The 18599-nt window shown below is 32.8% G+C and overlaps 1 protein-coding gene across 1 annotated transcript in view; it reads left to right on the top strand.

Moving 5' to 3' along the window:
* Galntl6 (polypeptide N-acetylgalactosaminyltransferase like 6) overlaps positions 1–18599 on the top strand; it is an 847322-nt gene that overhangs the window by 327324 nt on the left and 501399 nt on the right. Inside the window, exon 4 of the mRNA XM_070016476.1 lies at positions 10454–10592. Coding sequence (XP_069872577.1) covers positions 10454–10592 — 139 coding nt within the window. The remainder of the gene's footprint in view (positions 1–10453; positions 10593–18599) is intronic.

Below are 18599 nucleotides of genomic sequence, written 5' to 3'. Positions count from 1 at the left end.
TTTTTCTGATTAAACTCCAAAAAAAAACCCTCCAATACTTAAAAACAGAACGTTATTAACACAGCTCATGTGTGTTAGTTTCTTTCTAAGGATTTTTCTTTAAATACTAACTTTGGCTTAAGAGTTATTTAATCACATTTTACCCAAGGACTTTCTTTTCATGATATTCCATTTGTAATGTGTAAATTACAAACAATTTTCTGCCACTTTAAATTAAAAGAAATATTCCAATTATTTGAAAGTAGTCCTTCAATTTCAAAGTATTCCGTCCTTGAAACAAATTCTAAATGCCTGGCTTGCTTATGTGATGTTGCCAACATACCCCTTTGTGGGACATGATGCGCACACACCCATACAATCTGCTGAATAACTACACTTTTGAGACATAAAACGCACATAACCTACAGCAATCTGCTGAATGAGAAATGCTATATGCTCTTATCTGTTGGTTCTAAGAAAGCATACAACAGGAAACAAAAGCAAACATATTGCCCACATTTTTAAATATAAAAACTATTAACTTCTTATTTAAGTTTATAAAATATAATTCCTTTCTTGTCAGTCATGGGGCTTGAATTCAGGGCCTAGGCACCATCCCTGAGGTCTTAAGCTCAAGTCTAGCACTCTACCACTTTGTACCATGCCCCACCATCAGTTTTTTGTTGGTTAATTGGAGATAACTGTCCCACAGACTTTCCTGCCCTGGCTTTGAACCATGTTCCTCAGATCTCAGCTTCCTGGGTAGCTATGATTATAGGCATGAGCTACTGGTATCTAGCTATAATTACATTTTTATGAAATATCAATCACAAATGAAGGGATTAAATTAACATTAAAACCTCAGCCAAGGATATAGCTCAGTTGTAAGAAACATCCTTACCATATTCAATCCTAAGCACAGAAAAAGAAAAAAGAATAAATAAAACTTTGGATGTACCCTCATTAAAAATCATGATCAAAAAGGATTCCCAATATTAGATTTTCTCCTTTAACCTTCTTTTGAATTTTCCTATTAATTCATTATGGCATAAATGCAAGCAGGAGATGTATCCCCAACTCAATATCCTTAACTTAATCACCTCTATGAATCCTTTTTTGCCATTGCTGTGATTAACCTCTTAAATATATCCTCCAAAATTCATGTTCTAAGGCTTGGCTGGCAGTCTGTGAATCAGGTGGGAGGTCATGGCGTTTATTTAGGAGATGAGGCTCAGTGGAGTATATTAGGACACTGGGGATGTCTTTGAATGGAACTGGGAAACATCAACCCTTTTTTCTCTCTGCGTTTATTTGCCATCACCCATGAGAGAAGTAGCGTCCTCTGCCACACAATAATATTCTGCCTTACCACAATTCTAAATGTAGGGAACTGATAATAGACCACAGCTTCTGAAACCCTAAGCCCAAATAAACATTTCATAGTTTAAAGTGATTGGTCTTAGTATTTTGTCATAATTACTAGTATGGAAATCTGAGTACACACAAACACACCGTGTAATGATGTGCAAAGGCCTTTCATCTATATGAACTCAGATATGGACATCTTGAGAGGTCCTTATATGACCTACCATAAGATATAAAAATGAAAAAACTACACAAGGATACATGTAGAAGTTATTACAGGAGAATACATTTGCTGCAATGAGCTGATGTCCCCAGTTTATTACTCCAACTATTTGCCATTATCTTTGTCAAATGACTTCAATGTTTCATCTACCAAGATTAGAATGTACCTAAGTCCTTTATTTTGACCTTACTATATTGTTCAATTTGGTCAATAGAGCATAACTAGGTTTGAAAAATGAATGCTTAAATATACTAATTCCTTAGAACTCCGGACATTCCTGAGTAGTGCATGCTAGGCCTACTAAGGCTGGCCTGTTACTTCAACATGTAGATGAAGCAAACCTTGAGCTAGCTTCAGCTGATATTCAACATCACCTGAGCTCAGCCTAATACTATAGCTACTCTATGGACAATCTGCAACATCTAAGCAAACAGATTGTTTACAAAGAACTAAACTTTATATTTTAATGTACTTTGGCTTTAACTGAGTCACCCAATAACTGTTTAACTCCAACTAAAGCTATCAAAACACTGGATTTTAAAATATGACGCAGACCACAGTAACTGGGAAACATTAATAACTGGATTATAAGAAAATTGAACAGTTTGCTTATTCAAAAGACATTCAGTGAGAATGTAGCATAGTAACTGAAAAAAAATGGCTCACTAATTACTTATAAGAAAAAAGAAATAGACAAATTCATATGTAAAAGACTGATAATCCTGTTAGTTCCACATCGTTGCTCTATTTCATCGAAGTTACTAAGGCAAAGTAAGAACACAAGATCATGCAATGTACCAAATGACTAAAGAAATCACCAATTGGGAGAGCTCATTTACACTGATGCATGGTCTACCACACACCTCTGAAAGAAGGAAGCTGCTACTACAAAGCTGGTAAACTGTTCAGCAGCAAGTGGTAATTTGGAAATTGGAGATTTGTTTCTGTTTGAGAAAAAGAATGGAGTCCAGTACAGATAAGCACTCTGAGGCTGGGGACGGCTGGTATAAGATCAGGTTCACAGCACCAGAAGCCAAGCCTAGTAAAGCTTCATAGACTATGGTGAAGAGAAAGCAGACAACATTAAATACAATAGAAAAACATAAAGAGGATTTATGGGGAGTAGAGTAATTATTCAAATTACATTTTTACTTTCCTCTCTCGTATGTGGAAAATGAATCACCATGGGACAAAAAGTAAAAGCCAAAGGAACAGTTAGGATTATGTTAACAATCCGTAACTAAGAGGATTACACCGATGGTGATGGAAGTGGAAAGCAGAAATGAGATTCTTAAGGTATTTTGGTGGCATAATCAATGATTGGTTATTTTGGAACTAATAGCTAAAACAAGAGAAAGAAAGGTCTTCTAAATTCTGGGGTTGAGTATTTTGGTACATGATCTTGTTTGTCCATTTATTAAGATGAAGAAATAGTTAAATGAGTCATTTAGCCCTGAATTTTGTCTTTCTAATTACTTTGAGAGATTGTTTTATTTCCATTCATAATACATTTATAAACTTGATCATGAATAATTGTGTTATGATTCATTGCAGGGTTTTCCAAAGAGAAGGAAATGGGTAAATGTGTAGATAATCCAATAATTTTCTCCAATCAACACTACTGAAAGTTTAGATAAGGGATGAGAATTACATCTCTCCATAGTTCTTTGTAGAACTATTTTATAGCCCACAGATTTTTTTTTCTGAATTAGTCTGAATTAGTAACCTCTCCATGAGGAAGTCTATTTTGCATGAATGGTAAGAACATTAAAACAAATCAAAGCCATATAACATTGGTAATGAAATCTTACTTTGGGTTTTTAATAATTTGTGTTTTCCCTAAATAATTCAGGACCAAAAATCCATATGCTGATATGTTTTATCCAAGTTGTATCGATTTATTGTTAAAAAAGCAATATGTAGGTATAAGAAAAATTTTTACACTGCCTCTGATATTATTCTGTCTTTGAAGATCATAAATATTTTTATAGTATATCTTAGAAATATAGTTATTTAATATCTCATTTTTCTAAACAAAGAGTTTATAAGTGATTTTAACAAGATTAGAAGCTAACACAAAGTAATATATTGCTTTTTGATATATCTTTATCTATTTTCTCTGTGAAAACTTATTTTGACATGAAAATAGTAATTTAATACTATTTATACAGATTATCTTTATGGTAATTAGTAATGAACATTAAAAATAGAACAGATTGAATATAATGCCAAGTATTGAACAGAAATATATTATAAATAGTGGTTAAATACTATATACAAATATTTTGGCTTTCAATTTCCAAATTAAATATCCTGGAAAAAATGTTCACTTTTCAGAATTTCAGATTATTCATTAGTTTCAAGAGAAGGTCTGCATATACTTTTTGTGATTCTACTGGTGAAATATGAGAAAATATTAAAATCTACATCAACGACCAAATGTAGCAAATTATTTTCTAAACTAAAATGTAATTTTACTTCTTACCCTCTCATTTTGACTAGCTCATATCCTAAATCTTTCTTTTGAAAACATGAGGGAATGTGGAACACAAAATATTAAATTATTATGAAAAGCTATTCACCCATCCGCTGGAATATTTCACTACAGATTATAGTCACTTTGGTTTGTTTCTAACCACTATCAAACCAAAAGAAAGTAGACCAAAAATTCTTATCAGTGAAATTAACCCCTTATAATTGCCTGGCCAATTTCTACAATAATTAAGATAGAAAGTAGAGCCTCTATTGATTGTCTTTGTTAAAAGGATTTCTTGCTGAACAATAATTTTGGACATGCTAGTTCTACTCATAAGTCTATGTGGAAAGTCAGAGGAGATATTTTGTCAGAGTTTGAACTTATGTTTCATATATAAGTGATATGTTATAAGATTTGGCATTAGATTTGAGCATTACAGTGACCTGTGCAATATATCCTGCTTACTTATATTTTCCTATAGTTTGGAAATACAAAAGTACTGAATAAGCAACCTTCTATCACCACCCACTCATGTAGGTACATTGACTTTGTGCTATAGATAGATATGTGGATAGATAGATAGATAGATAGATAGATAGATAGATAGATAGATAGACAGATAGATAGATATGTCTATTATATAAAACACAATTTTTTATTAATGTTATTATTATCTTTAAGTAGTTGTCATGTCCAAAACGAGCTTTACAATGTCGGTGCGGGGGGGGGGGGAAGGGGAGGAAGGAGAAGGATTGGGATTGGGGGGGAGGGGGGAGGCTGGGAAGGGATGTGAAGGGTAAACACAGGAGGAGGCTGCAATGCTTGGTAAGAAATGTACGCATTATCCTGCCCATGTAATTGTAACTCCTCTGTACAGTATGTTCACAAATAAAATAAAATTAAATTAAAAAAAAAGAAATGTACTCTTATCTTGCCCATGTAATTGTAACCCCTCTGTACAGTATTTTCACAATAAAAAAATGTTAGTCTGTGTTTCACCTTAAAAAAAATCAATTCAATAAGTCTTTGAGATTACATGTACAATGCACATTTTATTATTTAGAATTTTTCTTCCCAAATACAGTGGCAAATCTTTACAAATTAAGTCATGTTTCCATTTGTTCACCACCAATTCTCAATCAAAATATTCTTTTTTATTGTAAAAATTCTGTACAGAGTACAATTACATGGGCAAGATAATGAGTACATTTCTTATCAAGCATTGTTGCCTCCTCCTTTGTTTCCCCTTCCCATCTCTTCCCATCTCCCACCCCCCCACCACCCCCACCTCCGCCCTGGCCAAAGTTGTAAAGTTTGTTTTTCGACATAACGACTTGTACATCTTATTGTTTCAATGGGTCCACCTGTATCCCTATTTAAACGATTTGTTTTTTCCCTTCCCCTCCACAAATTATACCAACATCAAATACAGTGAAAGTAGGGGTTGTACCGTGGGGGAGGGACATACAAAGCACCAAAAAGATTGTGAGACTTGGTACAGTAATTCTCACTTGTAATCCTTAGTTGAATTAATGAATTTTTAAATGACTTTCAAAAACTTTGATTCAATAAAGTATTTTAGACATGCTACTTTATGTCAGCAAATTGTAACTCAAGTGTTAACTGATTTGGAATTACAGTCCATCTAAAACATACCAGCCATTCATATATTAATTGATCAAGATTTGACAATTCAGAGAGTATATCAACAATAATTAAAATACCAATTTAACTATTTGCATTTTCTCTTCTCCTATCTATTCAGTTCATTACCTGTTCGAGGATAACTGCATATGGCTTCCTTTAAAAGGTGGAAGCTAAACTATCCCACAGTGATCCTAAACAAATATTTAAAATCATCGTATGTGGGAAAAAATATTGTCTTTGTAACACATTGAAAAAACATTGTGCTTTTATAGGTGGCTACTCCCTTTGCCTTTGAAGTTTTTCTTCCAATTGTTACTTAGATAGAAAAATAAAAATTAATTTATGAGGGGCTAAGATTACTGAAGAAAAGTTCAGACAATTTTTTTCTAAATTTTGCTGTCTCCTTTTGACATTGTCTCATTATTTAGACTGTTCTAATCGATACTTTACCATTATTCTTAATTGTCTCCCAACTATACTACAAATGACCTTCTATAATAAGCTCCTTTTCTAAGGTTCCTTTTTTTCTTGTATTTGAAAATATCAGTGTTTTAATTATTGTTCGCCTAGTTTGTGTTATCTGGCAATTATCACACTTTATCTTCCTAACTGACATTATAAAATAGTTGTTTTATTATGCTATTTCTTTGTCTTACTAGTAACAGTTCTTTAGCCAGAATATATATAGAAATTGTGGAACTGACTGACATTTATAAAGCATATTCTGTTGGTATTTCCCAAAGTGATTGTTATTTAATGTGGCTTGAGAAGCTAGAGCTTTACAGGCTGGCACCGACTTGCTAGGGATTCACTCTTAGAAGAGCTATTGCAACAATGCCAACCTGGTTGTGGCTACTCAAGGGGTTATAAGGGAAATGGAAATGAGACCTTGAATTCAAATTGTCCCAGTGTCTGCCTAAACTAAAAGCTCATTTCATTAGTAGTGAACTCTCCCAGAAGAGAAAAGAATACTCCCTTTTGTAGACACCTACTCTACTTTTGCTAAGAGTTTTTTTTAACTCTTCTCAGGATGTCTTGACTATTATTCATTGTAGTTAGTATACAATCATCTTAGAGTTTGCTTGTAGAAACTTGTTTCTCTATTCATCTTGTAACTCACTTGTAGAAATTTATTTTACTTATCTAAATCATGTTAAAACACGTTAAGTAAGTTTTACTCAAATTTACCTTTTTTGGCCAGAACTTTTTCTTCTATTTTGTCATCTGTGATGAATTATGCTTAATTATTTTATTCACTTTATTGTGGAAAAAAGGCTATTACAACTCTTGGTTCAGCGAATTACTCTCTGATATTTGTTTTGGGTTCAGTTGACTTTAAACTGGTAATAGTAAACTGGTAAGTTCTTCTGAGTTTGAGTAATAGAGACAATTTTTAATTAAAATGTAAAAACTCCATTTTGTCCAAAGAATCTTATAGTTTGTATTTAGATCCTACTAGTAACAGTGTCTTTAACTTAGTATGAGGCATCGCTCTGATTTGGTAGATTTTGAAAACATACCCAAATGTATAAATCTTTTCATGTTGTGTTCTTTTTAAAAGCCCAATACATCTTAGTTTCTCTCTATGTAGTTATTTTAATCACTCAGGAAATGAGTGCATATTGAATCTCACCTGACCCTTAGGTTTTCCTACAAGGATCACATGGTCTAACATTACAATCATTCAAAGGTACACAGACACTGAGGTACTTTCATCCAAAAAAAACAAGATTAGAAAATGATGTAATTTAAGAGATTCAACTTACATTTCAGAAAAGGAATAGCCAATACAATGATAAATTATAATATAAAAGAAACAAAACCCACTGGCATGAACAAGCATATCATCTTAAAAAAGAAAAAAGATAAAGTACATTGCAAGCAAATTTATTAACAATCCACTAACAGTCTGGGAACAGAAGGGTTTAATAGATTCATCAAAGAGTAAAATTATATTCCATGCACATATTTTATCATAAAATTATATTCCATGCACATATTCATATGCAATCTGCAGGTTCAATGAAATCAATCCTGTTATTGCATCTAAGAAACTCAGGGAAAGAAAATGTTCATGCGTGAGGTATACAATTTAGACGAAGCCTGGACTATTTGCAAAGCAGGAAATATTCTGGTATGATGAGAATTCATAATACAACTTACAAGGAATACAGATAAGATGAAATATGGTTGCTATATAATCAGTGAAATGAAGAAAGGACAATGAAATATAAATGAAAAATACCTGAAAGTTGCAGCATGTGAGAAAAGATACTTTGCCAACTTAACATTGTACGTTAAGTACAATGTACAACTAATTAAAGATTATTGTACAACTAATTAAAGATAATAAAAGTATAATTTTAAAAATAAATGATACAAATTCAATAGCAAATAATCTAGAAACTACCCATGAAATTAAGTCCCTTTGGAAAATATGATTACAATTTATAAATAAAAAGTAGAGATTTCTAATATTCATGAATTTTGACTTACTCTTTAAGAAGTTGCTGTAAGTCTAAAGCCTTTCTATATTCTGTGAAGAATGTCTTCACTCCTCTATGAATTGGAGATATTATGTTGAATATCAAAGCATTTCTGCTTTGTGTAGTTTACATTCATAGGGTAGAGTAAAAACACTCAGAGAAGTAAGTGATGTATAGTTAGAAGAAAATGAGTACATGTGTAGCAGAGAAGGACATAGAGTACTCCAATAACTGTGTAATTTGAGTCTGTGGAAGGAAATTAACATAAGCAAATAATATTTGAAGAGTGGTTGACTACATAGAGTATGACAAGAATTATCTTCAGGAACTCTCTAGAAAATACTGAAATCCTAATTTTCTTATCTTGTACTTTAGTTCAAATATTTCAAAGTCTCTCTAGGGTATTTCTGATCACATACACTTATATTTCCCAGTGTTCAATTTTTTGAGATATCTATCGTTTTAAATAGACTTAATAAGAGACGTGCAGAAATGGTGGGACAAAGAGTGAACAAATTCAGCAGTGATATTCACTAAACACTATGTTGGAAATGAACTCTACAACTTGGAGGGGTCGGGAGATCAGGAGGGGAAAAACTGGGAGAAAATGAGGGAGGGGGTAACACTGGTCAAAAAGAAATGTACTTATTACCTGACATGTAACTGTAATCCCTCTTTACATCACCTTTACAATAAAATGTTTAGAAAATAAGTATTTTGTAAACTGCAGATTCCAAATTCTTGCCTATACACATTGCTTTATTCTTACTTAGTAAGTAAACTTTGCCAGCTCTGGCCTTTTGAAAACATTTCATATGTTTTTATCTTCCAAGTTATAGTTGAAACCTCATTTTATTCTAGCTCCAGTTTCAATTCCATACTAAAATCCTCAGTTTGGCAAATTTCGATGCTCCCAAAGGTTTATTATTCAGTTCTTGAAGGTCCACAAACATTACACTTCTTTCTCATAATAGCTGTTTTATGAATGTGCCCTGTATCTTCCCAAACACAATACATGCCTAGCTTGTGCCAGTCCTGGCTTCATTCTGTGTACATTTTCAATTTCACTACTCAGTGGTGCATTTAGTAGATAATCAATAAACATCAAACCTTGATAGTCATCCCAACCTACAAGACTGATGCTGTAAATAAAATGCCATTTTACCTGGGAGATGAATACATGTTCATTATGAGAAAATCACCATGAATTCTGTTTAGTATCTACTCTTTCATAAAATATATACAATATACAATGCATATTTATAAGGCAACAATTTTCCCTTAATACTTATACACTTAGATATTGTTATGCTTTAATTATTTAAAATATCTCATTTATACTTTCTATACTTATATGCTTCTTTCATCTTATGCTATATTTTAGATATAGCAGATGGTACATTATTTGATATATTTAAAGGGAGAACTCTGGTTGAACCATTAGTAATAGTTAAATTATATATTCTAAAAAAGTTAAAGTAATATGTCTAGAGAATAATAACCACAGTAAAGTCTTTTGAGTATTATAATAAATTCGACCTGCAATATTTATTTGATTATTTGGGATATATGAAAGGTCATTTACTTGTTTTCACTTAGGTATTTATACACCAAAGTGCATGCTGCATTAGAGAATACAGGGGTCTATATTAGAAAGAAGTGTTGAAGTCAGGGCTAATTGGTATTATTTGCCATGAAATCTCCTGGCGTTGTGGATAAAACATGTTTAGCAATGAAGAAATTTCTAGTATGGTCATTTCTGGCTCACAAATTTCCTGTTATAACTTAGAGAGCCATTCATTCATTTGAGACTCCTTCTACTGGTAGATTTAACAATCAGAATACCAAATTCATGCACAAAGAACATTAGTTTCCCTTTCATCAATAGGAGTTTAAAGAATGAATCTAAATGGATGAATCTAAAACTCAGCAATATGGGTAAAAATATTATTGGAAAGAAGCATCATGTGAATAGGTAATAAACACACACAGATGTGAAATTATTTAGGGCATAACAATGTAAAAATAATATGGAAAGATATATACTGGACATGTTTGAAATGGTTTCCTCTGAAATGTGAGATGACACTTTCTACTTCTCAATTGTTTGCTTTTAAAAATAAGAAGTATATTTCACTTCTCCAATTAAACTTAAGCAATGTTCCATAGTCCTTACTACTACTATCTTCTGTGGAACCCAGGAATGTGTGAAGATATCAAAGTCTTCATATGTTTTTTCCCCCTAGAATAATACCCCACTTCATTTCTTCCTGTTAGGAAAAGGTGAACACGGGAAACCTTACCCTCTTACTGAAGACGACCATGATGACTCAGCTTACAAGGAAAATGGATTCAATATTTTTGTCAGCAACAATATTGCTCTAGAAAGATCTCTGCCAGACATTCGCCATGCTAAGTGAGTACCAGCCATAGGGTGGGCAGGGTGAGCTTTTCCCTTTGATGCTTTTGTTCCTTTGATTGTTTTATTTATTTTTTATTGTGAAAATACCGTACAGAGAGGTTACAATTACATGGGCAAGGTAATGAGTACATTTCTTATCAAGCATTGTTGCCTCCTCCTTTATTTCCCCTTCCCATCTCCCTCTCCCCCCAACCCACCCCCCGCCAAAGTTGCAAAGTTCGTTTTTCAACATAACGACTTGTACATCTCACTGTTACAATGGGTCCACCTGTATCCCTATTTAAACTATTTGTTTTTTCCTTTCCCCTCCACAAATTATACCAATATCAAATACAGTGAAAACGGGGGTTATACCGTGGGGGAGGGACATACAAAGCAACAAAGAAATATCTTATAAATATGTTAGAAACAATCGCAAGAAAGAAAAAAACCATTTGAGTCCTTATCTTGTGGTTCATTTCACCTCACATCAACTTATCTGACCGTTTCTGCTTGTCTCAGATATATATTAGTTATTGCAAATAAGGGAAACCTTGGGACCTATGTTTCTTTGTGCCTGGCTTACTTCACTTAATGAGTATCATTCTGATACATGTAACCAAAAATGTTACTCTACTCATTTTGATTAAAGTTTTCATAGTCTTAAGTATGTTGAATATAAATTAGAATAAAAATGTTAAAATTCAAAAGAAAAGTAATAAATATGTGTGAGGATCAATACACATTTTTCTCTGACTATATTTAATCCTTTAGCAAATTGAAATGTTTTAAGGTGATACTCATACTTCTTGCATTTAATAGGTAAAATATGAGCAAAAGGTTTTACTGTAATTATAACAGTATAAAATGATCTACATATACTCCCCTTCCCAGGTTTCTTTCTTACCTCAGGTGTCTGTGTTGCTTAACATGACCATAATTATAGTCCAAAGATAATGATTGCATATTCAGCTTCCTGATACTTTATGAATTGTTATGGCTTGTCAAGTATGAGTTTCAGATTTGTTAAAAAAATAGCCAACTATAGTTCAAATGCAAACAAGAAAAATTACATATATAACTAAAATACACCTTCTCTCTTCTGACTGATATCTATTGTTAAATTGCTTTTTTTCTAGTGGATTATAATTTTCTGAGAGTTCAAACTAGGCCAAAGAGGTCAAGAATACAGAGTGTGACCAGAATTCAAAAAAGATTTTCAATGTGTATGTATTTGTCAATCTAGTTATCTCTACTACTATGTTTACACATCTACCATTTCGATTTCCTTCTGGATAAACTGGTGGTTGAGGCAGAAAACATCAGAGAAAATAAAATCACAGAAACAAATGAAAATAAATAGTAGAAATTTATATTCAACCAATAATGTGAAATAGATGAAACTCTTAGCTTTGGTCAAAGGTAACTAACCCTTCAGGAAAATAACAATGGTTTGGGGGACTATTTTCTTATTGCCATATTGTATCCTTATAAAACTATTTGAAAACATAAAAGGATTACTGGTTTTCTCTTCAGGTTTTATGTATTTTACAATATCGTTAAGCAGAGGATTAATGTGAAGAACAAATCAATTTTTCCCTAAATGAATGCTTTATCTATTGGCCTAAGCCTTTTAAGCAGCCAAATTATTCCCAGGTTACCTGAAATTATCGACAGTATTTCCCACTGACCGAGAACATTTCTCGTTATGAGAAATTTTAATACCTAATTGCACACCATCAAGGATGCATTAAGTTGCATTGTTGGCATAATAAATATGCTTAGAGAATAATTTCCATCCACTTCCTTTCCACTCCCATACTTCCAGTCTCTTAACAGGTACTCAAGTGGAAAGTATTGAAGATGGAGAAGGCAGAAAATCACTCATGTGAAAGGAAATCTGATATTTCCATTCTTCTCAAGAGGATATTTTTAGTGTAACCACTGCTTTTTAAGAAAAGAAAGACTTAAACAATCATAAAAAAAAGTTGAGAAAAGTATTTTTTAACTTTTATTAAATCACCAAGTCTAGACTATGACGAAAACATTATATTAAACAACTATGGACCAAAACAAAGCTAAGATATGTTATTGCTATATTTTTACAGAAGCTGTATTTCTAAGACAAATTACATAGTCTTTCAAGAATCCACTTTTTTGACGTTTATGAATTTATCTGTGTCCCCCAAGTTTAATTTTTCAATATAGAGCCCTGAGTAAGTGATTCAGGAAATTGAAAACTCCACCTGGCATATATTTCATTATTATCCATCCAACTTCTCTGCAGGTAATTGAGCATAGCCTGTTTATATTGTTGCAATATCTAAAAGAGAATGAAAAATGTGTGAATTTGAAATGTAGCAATTTTAAGAATCCTTCCAATTGTAATCAGCCAAGTGCAGCTGTGGGTTTCAGAGTACCTACATGGGCAAGAGTTCATTTTCCTTGGCTTTAGGAATTTTTTCATTGAAAACTATTGGTAAAATATTGCCTTGCGATTTTGCACAGGTTGACCACTCTAATGTGGATAGTATAGTATTTATTTAACTGTTCTATTCTACAGATCATTCTCTGTGCATACAAAGGTTCTGCACCTGTTCATAGTCTCAGAATTATTTTAAATTAGTTCTAGATGTTTTGGCTTAGTGGGCATTGTAGTTGACTGTAAAATAATTTACTCATAGTTACATTGTTTCAGAAATCCTAACGCTCAAAGTATTATTTTAATTTTCTAATTGATTCTTTACTAGCATAAAAACTCCTTAGTTTTGTCTTGATTATTTCATGACATCCTCATAAGTAAAGAATTTTCATCACCAAGGAAAGTCTAATGGTTGTGTGCAATAATATAATAAGTCTAAAATATATCCTAATAAAATCCCTTCAGCTATCCACTGAACTTTTTAACTTTATTTTTTCTAATGTTTATCATGTCTTTACCATGTAAATTAGTTTTGTCATTCCATCTATGCTTTCATATAAACATTTCTTCTACTGTTTTCAACCTTTTTAAAAATATTTTGGTTGAGTTTTATACATTTTAAAATAGATAATCTGTATACTGTAAATAGTCATCCTTTCCACCAGTACCAGTTTACATCCACATCCCCACCACTTGAACTCTTCCTTTAGAACACCTTATCTTTGCATCTGGTTTAATGCTGGTAAGAATTTAATATGAGAACTTTTGAGTGAGAAAGGTCCAGCTCTATTTGTTTGTTTGTTTGTTTGTTTTATTGTTGGTGATGGGGCTTGAATAATGGGTCAAGGCTTGTCCCTCAGCTCTTCATCTCAAGGCTAGCACTCCACCACTTGAGCCATAGTTTTCTGGTGGTTAATTGGAGATAAGATTCAAGGACATTCCTGCCAAGGCTGGTTTTGAATTGCAATCCTCAGATCTCAGCCTCCTGAGTAGCTCTATTTTAACATATTAATTCTTGAAGGCAATTGGACATTGTCTTTGTATTTAATCACCTATCTGAGATGTCACATGTATGTTTTCCATGTTGGAGATCGTATGATTAATTATAGTTCAAAGGGGTTATATGACATCTATGCGAATACAAAATACACAAGAAATAGGAAAATTATAAAACTGCAGAATGGCCTACATAGAAAAGTTCAGATAAAGTTGTACATAATTACATTGTTATTAATATAAGATTAAAGTACTTGAGCCAATCTTGTTTCCTGAGTATAATCATATTCACGCACATTATAAGTATTCTTTAAAACGTAGTATAATCAATGTGTAAAAGAATAATTCTTATCTATAGAGGAAATAAATGAGATGGGAAGACATAAAAGGTGTTTTGTATAGAACCAAGATAAATGAGCCTTATTGTTTATTTATTTACTTATGCTTCTGTTTAAAAGTATATGTTCTTATGTAAGCACTTACAAATATGTGTATTTCTTAAAAGGAGCTGAAAAATTTTTAAATTAATATTTAGTATTAAAGACTGAGTGTTTGTATTTAGTATTGTGACTTTCCCCCTCATCACATCTTGTTTCTTTTTTTGTGTTGCTCATATTCTCTAGATAGAAATAGTTTTTGCTTCATAACATTGACAATAAATCTTGTATTGAGTGTTGAGAGAAAACCTTGTGAGTCTCATCTCTTGAGAAATGGTAGAATGTTTACAACCCCTTGGATGATATGATCACTTTTAGTGGTGTGACAGTCTCGTACCTTGTACAATCTCAGAACCAACTGAAAAATTGTCTCAGAGATAATTTGATATGACCTTTATTATTGAGATTCTATTGGGAAGCCCTTTTGGATATGGGCTGCATATAATATCCAAAGTCAAACTCCAGTTCAGAGGATGCTTCAGTGTTAGAGTCACAGATCTTGCTGGAAAACATCAGACAATTGCACTTCTGAAGGCCTGGAGTGTCCAAAGTGACAGCAGAATTCTATAGGCGAGGAAATCCCAAAGCAGAAAATGAAGGAGGAGCTGAGCCAAGCACGAGATGCTCTGTGACCCAAACTCATCCATCATGTCTCTTCCTTTCTCTTGGAAGCCTGTCTGAAAAGACAAGAGAGAGGACAGAAGTGTTTAATAGCTGTCCTGACACTGGAGAACATCTGGCAAGAAACTGAATCTCCTCTTTGGCTAAAGAGTGCATGATATTTATTTTGTATTTGAAGAATAAAGCAAGCCATTCTCAACATATTTAGAATTTGCAGTAAATGTTTTACTTGAACTCCTGCCCACCAGGCAGTAGGTTAATTCTAAATAATTTCATGTCCCTAACATACATGAGGATTCTGAAAAATTCAATTTGAATTTTTATTTACCCCCATTATTAAGTTTGGATGTAAATTTTACTCATGTCCCCAACTAGATATTATTGAATTGAGACCAGGTTTGCCAAATCAGTTGTAGCAAAATTAACTCAGTTGAAGTTGGACATCAAGGTCTCACTGTAATCCTAGCTACTCAGGAGACTGACATCAGAGGATCACAGTTCAATTCCAAATGAGACTCATTTTCAACTAGCCATTCGAAAACCAGAAGTGGACCTGTGGCTCAATTGATACAGCACTAGCCTTGAGTAATAAACCTCTCAGAGACAGCACCTAGGCCCTAAGTCCAAACCCCAGGAATGGCATACACATAAAAAATTATTCATTTATTTCTTGTCTTTTGATGACAATGGGTGATAATGAGCTGATCTTCCTGGTTCCTTTTCTACTTTTCCATTTATAGCATAGAGATGAAGATTATAAGAAAAGTGTATTCTATTCCCAAAATTAAAATTTCAATATACAATTAAAATTGTGTTCATCTTTGTTTATCAGATATCATAATTATATGTTCATATTCATTTCACTAATTTTCTCTAAATATGCTTAAAACATTTGTTGTAATTGTATCTGGTGTAGAAAAATGTTATTTAACTGTTTGACTCTTGTCTATTTAATGCTAAAACTTACTAGAAATGTTTGAGTTTAACCATCCAAAAACATGCAAGAATGTCTTAAAAATGGCTCAGTCTCAAAAACTTCATCAAAATAGGATTGATACTGGTGGATTGGTTTTCTTTCATGTTTTTATGATATGTTGTGAAATTGATTAAATATTTTATTAATAAAATTTGCAAGTGAATTCAGAACCAGAATTATTTATAACCCAAGTCCTGTGTGAGTGTTTATTCTACTTAGGTGATAACACTGCCCCAGAAGGAATTGGAAGATGTATACTTTAAGATCAACTATTTTCCATACCAGGGGATTTCTGATGAAGTAAATAGAAAAATACAAAAACCAAAATAATAAGCAGCAAGTTGCAAAGAGAAAGGGTTACAAATAATATATAAACTGGTTCTTCCAAAACTGTTATGCAATGAGTGTTTTCAATATTTTGGTGGCTTATGAACAATTGTATAGACATTAGAATGCAAATGTGATTTTAAGAGCCTAGAGAAAAATTTACAATGAAATGGAAACAACGAAAAACTAGCATATAACCTTATATTTTGATGACAACTTCAAAGATTTGGAAGTTTTTTATCACTATAAATAAAAGATTTATCACTGTTGAAATGAAAATCCTCCTAGAAGAGATAGCAGTTTAAGAGCTGTCAGGCATTTAGCCCTTGAAGGAAATGATGGATCAGAAAGCTGACTCCTTGAAAAGTCAAATGAGGACAAGTCTGGGAACCTCAGGTTTAAAGAATGGCAATATGAAAGTTCTTCACAGGCAGAAAATAATAAACCCTCTAGAAATAAATTTCCTGCTTCAAAACCACATTTATTGGTTTTCAAATTTCATATTCTATAACCTTATGATAAGAAAAAATAAACTGGAGAGTTAGCATTAAATTTGAGAAATAGATTTACTTCTTTAAAGAAAATGGATACCATCAGATATAGAAGTACCTGTCTCTAATCTCAGCACCAGAGAGGATGATGATAGAAGCCAGACTGTGCTACATGGTCAGATCCTGTCAGGAAGAAAAGCAAAGACGGAAAAAAGAGAGAAAGGAAAAGAAAGAAGGAAGGAAGGAAGGAAGGAAGGAAGGAAGGAAGGAAGGAAGGAAGGAAGGAAGGAAGGAAGGAGAGGAAGTGATTGGAATTTTTTGCATATTAATCTAGCAACAGTAAATCTAAATTCACTCCTTTTTTGTTTTACATCCATTGACAGAAATTTACCAAAGTTAAGTGTCATGATAAGAGTGTAGCTTACAGTTAATCAGGAATATGAGTCTCAAGAAATTCTACCATTCTGAAGAGAGTGCTAGATGTTTATTTTCAAACTAGTGAGCTATGTAATCTTCAAGTATTGTTACAGAATGGATTAGAGGTTAGATTACAGCGAAAAAGTGTCTTTCATAAATGTGGTGGCCAATTTAATGATTATTTAACTGAAAAGAGAGATATGTACAGGTTACTTTTGAATATAATCATGAAATGATTGATTGAATCATCAGTGTGCAGTTTCAGGTATTATAGAAGAAACCACTTAAGTATATCTCATCTATAAAGTTTCTTGATTTTAATATTTAAAAATGCAAAATTTAAAACTATTAATTTCATTCTCAAATATTCTTTTCACATTATCATATTTCATTGCATTAAAATATTTTTCTCAGTGAATTTTTAAATTTTCATCAAATATGCATTTATCATGATTAGCATGTTTTTTTATTGTGAAAATACTATACAGAGGGGTTACAATTACATGGGCAAGGTAATGAGTACATTTCTTATCAAGCATTGTGGTCTCCTCTTTTGTTCCCCCTCCCATCCCTTCCCCTCTCCCCTCTCCCCTTGCCCCCCGCACACCAAAGTTGTAAAGTTAATTTTTCGACATAAGGTCTTGTACATCTCATTGTTGCAATGGATCCACCAGTATCCTTATTTAAACGATTTGTTTTTCCCCTTCCCCTCCCCAAATTCTTGACATAGGTGGCTCACTCAGAAAGCTGAGATCTGATGATTGTGGTTCAAAGACATTTGAGGCAGAAAAGTCCAAGAGATTCCATTGCCAAGTAATCAGAAAAAAAAAAAGCTAGAACAAGAAGTTAGATCAAGTAGTAAAGCATCAACTGTGAGCAAATGAGTGGAAAGGGAGCAGGAAGCCCTGAGGATTCTCTCTCTCTCTCTCTCTCTCTCTCTCTCTCTCTCTCTCTCTCTCTCTCTCTCTCTCTCTCTCTCTCTCTCTCTCTCTCTCTCTCTCTCATACACACACACACATCACATACACATAGAATATTAAATGAGTATTTTCAACAATAAGCATGACTTTACCCAATTTGATGTAGTACTTTGACAACTGTTTATTATATATAGATAGATATATTATAGATATATCTATATCTATCTATATCTATATCTATATATATATAATATGATAGACACTTGAATTCCTAAAGATACATCACCCAGATCCATTCCTGGCATAAAGCAGAACATTTCTGGAAGGAAATTACTGACTTGAAATCCAAAGAAGTGGGTGAAAACAATTTTAGAAATAAATGTAAGCCTTTCAAAATAGTCTTTATGATCTGGCA

Source organism: Dipodomys merriami, unplaced genomic scaffold (assembly GCF_024711535.1).
Source record: "Dipodomys merriami isolate MVZ:Mamm:240054 unplaced genomic scaffold, mDipMer1.0.p SCAF_12, whole genome shotgun sequence".
Lineage (NCBI taxonomy): Eukaryota > Metazoa > Chordata > Mammalia > Rodentia > Heteromyidae > Dipodomys > Dipodomys merriami.
This window is presented reverse-complemented; position numbering and strand designations above follow the sequence as displayed.